Source organism: Nyctereutes procyonoides, unplaced genomic scaffold, assembly GCF_905146905.1.
Source record: "Nyctereutes procyonoides isolate TBG_1078 unplaced genomic scaffold, NYPRO_anot_genome, whole genome shotgun sequence".
Classification (NCBI taxonomy): domain Eukaryota; kingdom Metazoa; phylum Chordata; class Mammalia; order Carnivora; family Canidae; genus Nyctereutes; species Nyctereutes procyonoides.
In genome coordinates this window covers 91,463,961-91,472,168 of record NW_026575125.1, presented here as the reverse complement: position 1 = coordinate 91,472,168, position 8,208 = coordinate 91,463,961, and the positions used below count along the sequence as shown (strand labels likewise).

The 8,208-nt window shown below is 39.6% G+C and overlaps 1 protein-coding gene across 1 annotated transcript; it reads left to right on the top strand.

Moving 5' to 3' along the window:
• Nucleotides 1-5,202: 5,202 nt before the first annotated feature.
• On the top strand, nucleotides 5,203-6,684 carry LOC129518053 (neugrin-like). The gene is made up of 2 exons (XM_055338101.1): nucleotides 5,203-5,435; nucleotides 5,834-6,684. Exons 1-2 carry the CDS (start codon nucleotides 5,203-5,205, stop codon nucleotides 6,552-6,554), a joined length of 954 nt encoding a protein of 317 aa, XP_055194076.1. The 3' UTR covers nucleotides 6,555-6,684.
• The last annotated feature ends 1,524 nt before the right edge of the window (nucleotides 6,685-8,208 follow it).

The following is an 8,208-nucleotide window of genomic DNA, read 5'->3' as shown; positions in this document are numbered from 1 at the left end:
TGTTTGTAAGAAGAGATGATCAGAAAGATGGAACTACACTAATTAATGGGTTGCAAATAATGCTTTGGTCATACTGTCTGCAAGTTTGCCATATTGTCAGGGATTAGAATATTAGTAAAAAAAATTCTCTAGCAAAAGTATCTAAGTTGGCATTTTATAATTCGCAAAACTGTGAATATATCTGTGTCCTTTATGATTACCGACAAAAAATAAATCTTTAAATAAAAAGTTATCAATAAATCAGTGGACAAGATTATAATAGACAGAGATGATGGTCTCCTTCCCTACTCACCTCAATGTTTTGTATAGGAGATAAAGAATAAAATGGTCAGGGGCACCTGGGTGGCTCAGTAGTTGAGTGTCTGCCTTTGGCTCAGGTCGTGATCCTCGGGTACTGGGATCGGGTCTTGTATCAGTCTCCCAGTAAGGAGCCGGCTTCTCCCTCTGGCTATGCCTCTGCCTTTCTCTCTGTACCTCTCATGAATAAATAAATAAAATATTTTTAAAAAACAAAAATAAAATGGTCATAACAGCAGATATGAAAAATCACCTAATCTCACCTTTCTGAGTTAGTTTTTATTTAGATTTTAATGAAATTACCTATAGCTGCATAAAAATTCACACTATAACATAGTGAATTAAATTAAAACTGATTCAGCTCACAAATTTGCAATTTGGGCATGGATTTGGTCAGAAGCTTCCTCTTTGTTTGAATCAGTATCAGCTAAGGAAACTCAAACAAGAATTGGTAGATTCAATTCCAACATGCCATATGCATGACTGGCAATTACAAATGACTATTAACTGGAAGCTCAGCTGAGCTGAACTTTAATGGCTTTGATTCCATGGACTGCTTGGCTTCTTCATACTATGATTACTAGGTCACAAAAGTGAGCATTCAGAGAAACACCTGTTTATGAGATAGTCTTGGAATAGACATAGTACTATTTATACAATACTCTACTAATATAGTCAATCAAGTAGTCACCCAAAATCAAGAAGAAGGAACACATACTCCATTTCTTGATGGAGGAGTAAGAAGTTCTAATAAAGAGCACATAGAATGAAAGATATTATGGAGATTGTTGAAGAAATATACTCCAGTGAAAAAACTGGCATTGGTAGAAAACAACTTTGAGTACCAAACACAGTGCTATTACACAAAATAGGCAGGAATGATTGTGCTGCAAAGTGGAGAAGAATATTTTATATCTTCTGTCATAAAGACCATAGCAGTATATTCTCACTGGACTAGATAATCTGGATATGATTTTTTTTTTACATTCTCACTATGCTTCTATCCAATGCCATCTATGAACTCAGTGAGAACCTTATGTAACATGAAGAAACCTGATCTGTCTTCATCAAAAGAAATAAGACCATGAAGGAAAAATTCTGGGAAATTAGTGGTTGTACAATGAACATCATTTCACAGAGGTAGCTGTGTAAATAAAATTCTGAAGTGATCTAAAGGGAACCTTAGTATGGAACCAACTGGGTAGCGCAAAACATAATACCCAATATATAGTACTCTTTCTCCTGTTATCAGATTTATGATTACCTATGCCTGGTTTATCTCCCTCAATTCTGTGTCAATGCATTAGATCAACAAATAAGGAAATGACCTCAAATGAAGATACATACTGATTCACGGAAATAGATAATTGTTTGGTCAGATGGTTAGACATTTGGAGGGAACCTGACTTGGGTGTGGTGAAATATGGAGAACTCTAAAATATCTTTCTAGCAGTCTTCTCAGAATCTAATTTGAAATTGAAGAATCTCACATTTGCCCTTAGCAATTCTTTCTATCCTGCTTATTTTCTTTAGTTCTGCTCAAAGTCTTTTGTCACCAAACAAAATATTATGTAGTAGTTTATTCTACTTACTGCCTAAGCTGTCACACTAGAATGTTTCTTTTCCTGTTTTGTTCACTGATATACTCTTAGCACCTAGCAATGGTATCTGCATATAGAAAATATTCAGTAAATATTTGCTATTTGAATTATCAAGGAGAAATAGAATTTCACCCATTAACTGCTGTAACAGGGAATAATATTGCAAAAGAAGTAATGAAAGATCAGAAAACTCCTCATAGGTAGATGATAGACATGTCATCTATCATGATAGATACTAATGATAGATATCTCATGAGTGAACATTTGATCTACCCTAGAGCTGCGGTACAAGTATCTACCCAAAATTCAAATACTGTATCCTAACCACCAAAGGTAGTTGTATTAGGAGGTGAGGACATTCAGAGGTGATTTGGTCATGAGACCCCAAACTCAAGAGAAATCCTGTTCTTCCTCCATGTAAGGATATTAGAAGTCTACAACCAAAAGAGAGCCCTCACTGGACAGTGCTCACACCCTGACCTCAGACAACCAACCTTCACAATAGTAATAGATAACCTCTGTTGTTTCTGAGGTACAAATTCTGTGGTACTGTTTTATTTATTTTTTTAAATTTATTTATTCCCGAGAGAGGGGGGGGGGTAGAGACACAGGCCACAGGCAGATGGAGAAGCAGGCCCCATGCAAGGAGCCCCTCCTGGGACTTCATCCCAGATCTCTAGGACCACACCCTGGGCCAAAGGCAGCACGAAACCAATGAGCCACCTGGGCTGCCCCTGTGGTACTTTGTTATATGAACCCAAACAGATTAAGATATCAGTTAAGAATTAACCAGCTATTTTGCCAGGCAAAGACAAAGAGAAAATGGAGAGTTTAGAGAGAAAAGGCAGCCATAAAAAATGTCATCTTAAATAGATCTGGAAATGATATAGTATATCTGTGCTTCTAAACTTTATATTTTAGCCCAAAATTTACAGAACTTTATTTTTTTAATGTGTCTGACCTAGAAAATAAATGAGAAGCATCCAAACATCCTGAACTTAATGAACTAGGGGTGGTGGAAGGGGAGGAGGGCGGGGGGTGGGGGTGAATGGGTGACGGGCACGGAGGGGGACACTTGACGGGATGAGCACTGGGTGTTATTCTGTATGTTGGTAAATTGAACACCAATAAAAATTAATTCATAAAAAAAATAAAAATGGGAAGAACAAAAAAAAAAATAAAAACATAAGGATACTAGGTCTCTCCCTTTAGGGAAAGGGTAAAAATGTACTCTCTTCCTTGTGGGTTACTTGCATCATATTAAATAGAATCATATCACTGTAGCTTAAAACAAGAAAAATGTTGAAATGTTATATGGTGTTTCCAGAAATACCCCAGTCAGGTAGACTACGACAGGGTATAGTAAACATATGCCATGCAGTGCTGCCCAATACCCTCTTAGATACAGTTTTCCACAGAAGTACCATCATGCCATGGTAATTAATATGTAGGAAATTCTCCCATTTCCTATCTTGAATAGCCACAATACAGGCTGTATGATCAAAGGTCTACTAATCAGACACTGCGATGTAAGACTATAAATAATGTGTGGACACAGGTTCTAAGTAGGCATCTGCTTTTCTGACTTGTATTGAGCAAGAGTGGTAACACTAATAGTTCCTTTATGAGACAAGTTTTGCAATGGGAGTTTCCACCTTGCTTTCACAGTTCTCCACGAAATTTTGTGAAATGCAGACAAAATAGATTCTAATTTTTACAATGTAAATTGTGCTATATATGTTATCCCATAATGATTTGGGGATTGTTTGCTTATATCGATTGATCCTAAAAATACTTCCACTCTGTAATGGTAGTGCTTAAGTTTCCTAGCTATACCTACATAGTAGCTTATACCTTTTAGCAATTTACATCAATATATCATTAAATTCAATCTATTTTTGACTGAAATTAATTTCAGATGAACATGTTATCCTTGGCATATTTTATATTCTAGTATTTCAACATACTATATCATTTTGTCTTAGACATTTAATTATTATACCTTATTTTTCAAAATCATATGTGAGTATATTGCTATTTCTGGAGCAATTTAAATCTTCCGTGTATATCATGATCTATACCAAATTTGGACATATTCCTGCCATTTATATATTTTTTCTAGATACACTGAATTCTTGTTTAAACACTGTTGGTAATATTGTTTCATCATACACTAATGTGTCTTTTTGTTTGGTTGGTTGGTTGGTTTACCCGTCTAATGTGAAAAGAATATTCACTCAAAGTTTTTAAGTTTTCAGATTAATGTAACTATCATTCCTAGGGTAGTGGCAAGATATACTCTGCGGGTTAAGTCAAACTCTAGATCATCATTATTCTTTTTTTTTTTTTAACATCATTCTTTTTGAAACACCCCTGAATTAAGAGTGCTTTAACATTTTTAAATGTTATCATATAAATATTGTATATAATTGCCTATAATAGCCTTGATTGACCTTTGGCTTCCCAAGAAAAAAAATAATCACTATCATTTTCTTTAAAAATTTGCTCACCACGGGGATCCCTGGGTGGCACAGCGGTTTAGCGCCTGCCTTTGGCCCAGGGCGCGATCCTGGAGACCCGGGATCGAATCCCACGTCAGGCTCCCGGTGCATGGAGCCTGCTTCTCCCTCTGCCTGTGTCTCTGCCTCTCTCTCTCTCACTGTGTGACTATCATAAATAAATAAAAATTTAAAAAAATATATTAAAAAAAATTTGCTCACCAGGACACCTGGGTGGAACAGTGGTTGAGCATTTGCCTTTGGCTCAGGTCACCATCCCAGAGTCCTGGGACCTAGTCCCTCTTCAGGCTCCCTGCAGGGGAGACTCTGTGTCTCACTTTCTCTGTGTCACTCATGAATATATAAATAAAATCTTTTTTTTTTTTAAAGAAAAGCTTGCTTACCATTTTTCTAGGGTTAATCTAAACTTCATTCTAAAGAAAACAACGTCTTTGGTTCACTTTCTCTTCCTTCTTTCTCCTAAATCATTCAACAAATGTATGTATAAAAAGCACCAACTATGTATCAGCAAACATTCTAGATATTGGTAGCAGTACATTTGTAAATCTGTGACTTTTATTCTTCATAGCTATGGATTGTAATTTACTTTATGAACTAACCCCATATTTAGACCAAATAACTTCATTCACTTGTATCATTGATAATTTCTAGTTCATGTAACCTATGTCATCTTTTATATATGTAGTTTTTATCTTACCAGAATGAAAATCTGGACATTTTTCAAGGGAGTATGTAAGAAGAAAATTCTCTCATTCCTTGCATGTTCCAATCATGTTTGGAAAACTATGTCCTTAAATGATCATGTTCCTCTGCATGATTATCTTTCTTCAGGCGGTCGGGCGGCGGTTGTCGGCACGGCGGTCGCTCTGAGCCTCTTGCTGGGCGCGCGCGTCCCTGCTGCCGTCGCTCGTCGTGGGTTCGCGACTCGGGGGGTGGCGGACCCCGGCGCTCTGGGCCGCGAGCCGGATCCTGATTCCGACTGGGAGCCGGAGGAGCGGGAGCTGCAGGAGGTGGAGAGGTACCAGCTCCTTCCCGACCCTCAGCACGAGGGAGGGCTTCGGGCCCCGGCGCTCCAGGCCGCGGCGCCCCCTCGGAGCCGGGCGTCGCGCCGCCGCAGCCCTTGTTTCTCACCCGTCGTGAGAGGGCGCGGAGGCAGCTGTGCGGCTGCCTACAGGGACCACAGGTTTCTTCACTAGGGACGTATTTCATCACCTGTTTAGGAAGTTTGGCCTTCTCACGGGCTGTGTTAGGGTTTAGATTCTGGGGAGTGTACGGAGCGGGTGTCAGCCAACACGTGGCTCGGCGGCCCCTGCGAACAAAGAGAAGAGGGCTGGGCTCCCTTTGATGTAGTCCGAGGCTCTGCAGCAGCTCGTTTTGCCCCCAAGCATGGCTTCTGCCGTTGGTTCTCTCCCCCAGCACCTTGAAACGACAGAAAAAGGCCGCCCGGTTCCAGAAAATTCGGAGGCGGATGGAGGCGCCTGGGGCCCCGCCCAGGACCCTGACGTGGGAAGCGATGGAGCAGATCCGGTATTTACATAAAGAATTTGCAGAGTCCTGGTCAGTTCCTAGGCTAGCTGAAGGCTTTGGTGTCGGCCCTGATGTGATCCGAAGGGTTTTAAAAAGCAAGTTTGTACCCACACTGGAGCAGAAACTGAAGCAGGATCAGCAAGTCCTTAAGAAAGCCGGGTTTTCCCATTCCCTGCAGCAGCTCCCCGGGCCTGAGGATACCTTGAAGTCGCTATCTGCAAGCCACTCTAGATCAGGCTCTTTGTTGATGCCAAGGGGTGAATCTTCATTCAAAGGCTGGGGTCACCGCAGACCTTTGACAGTGATAGAATCAAACACTCACAGTAAAAATACACCAAGGAGGCAGAAGGGAGGGAATAAAGGAATCCAGACCCTGGAGGAGGAGCGCTCCGTGGCTGTTCCTGCAGCCCTAAGTCATCAGCGAGAGCTGCAGAAGTGCTCCACCAGTGATGGTGTGGGCAAAAGACGGACTGATGGTTATGGATTGCCAAGTGACAAGCTGCAAGATTTGAAGACTCAGGAGCTGGATAACCAGAACTTCAGCAGCAAAGTAGTCCAAAGGGGGCGAGAGTTCTTCGATAGCAATGGGAACTTCTTGTACAGAATTTGAGCTGGAGCTTGGCTTGTGGAGATGCCAAGTGAAATACCGTTGGGAGAATATATTTGGAGCTGCCTGGACTTCTGTGTGTGGAATATCCACTTTGGGATAGGAGGAAATGAGCCTGGAATGTGGGAGAAAAGAGCTGCTAGGATTGGAATCTGACAGAGGGCAGTGCACAGGGCAAATGTGTATGGTAGGGCAGGGCTAATGACCCGCTGGGTAGATTCTACTGTTCTGGAGCACTGCTCATGGTCTGACTCACATGGATCCTAGTATTCACCCTTGCTTGGGCTCTCTGTATGTTGAAACTGTATGTTGAAACCAGCCCATGTTGCATGTGTTGTTAGGACTTTCTGTGATACTTGCAATATATGTTTAGGGAAAAAATGAAAAGTTTGCCTTCTGACTTCATTTATTTCTGGATTAATGAACACTAGTAATTCTGGAACTGCTTAGTCGATTGTTTTCATTATGTGTAAAAATAAAGTAAAATGTAGCAAAAAAAACCTTTCTTCAAAGATTGTAGGATTTCTTTTCATTGTTGCACTTAACAATATTTGCCGACATATATTTAAATGAGTACATGTTCAAGCAATTATCACTTAAAACGACCATCTATAATGTGAATATTTGGTATTTTTGGTGAACAATGATTTAATTTTAAAACCTCATAATTTCATAATATTATAAATTGCATTTTTTCTTTTATCCCATTTTATTGCCAACTTCCTTTCTGAGACTATTAAAAACACATTACAAGTTCTGCATAACGGGACGCCTGGGTGGCTCAGCGGTTTGGCACCTGCCTTAAGCCCAGGGCGTGATCCTGACGTCCCGGGATGGAGTCCCACATTGGGCTCCCTGCATGGAGCCTGCTTGTCCTTCCACCTGTGTCTCTGCCTCTCTCTTTCTCTCTGTGTCTCTAATAAATAAAATCTTTTTTAAAAAAAGATATTCTGCATAACTTTCTAAATGCCTATAAAATTTTCAATTTTGTTGTCTATCTCTTTTCATTGGAATAAAATTAAAAATAAGACAGATATGATCCCTGTCCACACAGAGCTTTTATCCAGTTGCTATAAAGAAAGGAAACTTATAACACAATGTTCTTTACAACAAAATATATCTCTTCATCTTTTATATGGTGTGTTCTTAAAAAGATGGGATAGAGAATCAATTGTGGAAAAAAAATGAACAAAGGACTGACAGAAAGTCTGATGATTTGATAATTAAAGGAAGAACTGAAGAACGAAGCGTCAGCCAACTAAGCAATGGAGCACGGGAAAAGATAATTACTTGGTATGCACAAGACAATATGGGAAGGATACTATGGCTGGAAGATGAAGAGCAAAGAAGAGATGAGGCCAAGATAAGGCTGGAATTTTAGGCAGGAGATAGATTTTTCTCAGCCTTAAACAATTCAGAATTAAGTGCAACTGGTAGCCAAAAAAGGGCTAAACAATTTCAAAAGTCACTTATGCTTTTGGCATTTAAGGGTTTGGACTACTAAAGGTCAGAAAAAAAATAAAGGTGGCTGAGATCATAAAACATAAAAAAATAACACACACACAAAAAGAGCTTACAAAATTTTTGGGATTTGTAATTAGAGAAGAAATTAAATCTTAATATTTTAAGATGTATTATTGTATAAGAAAGAAAGGAT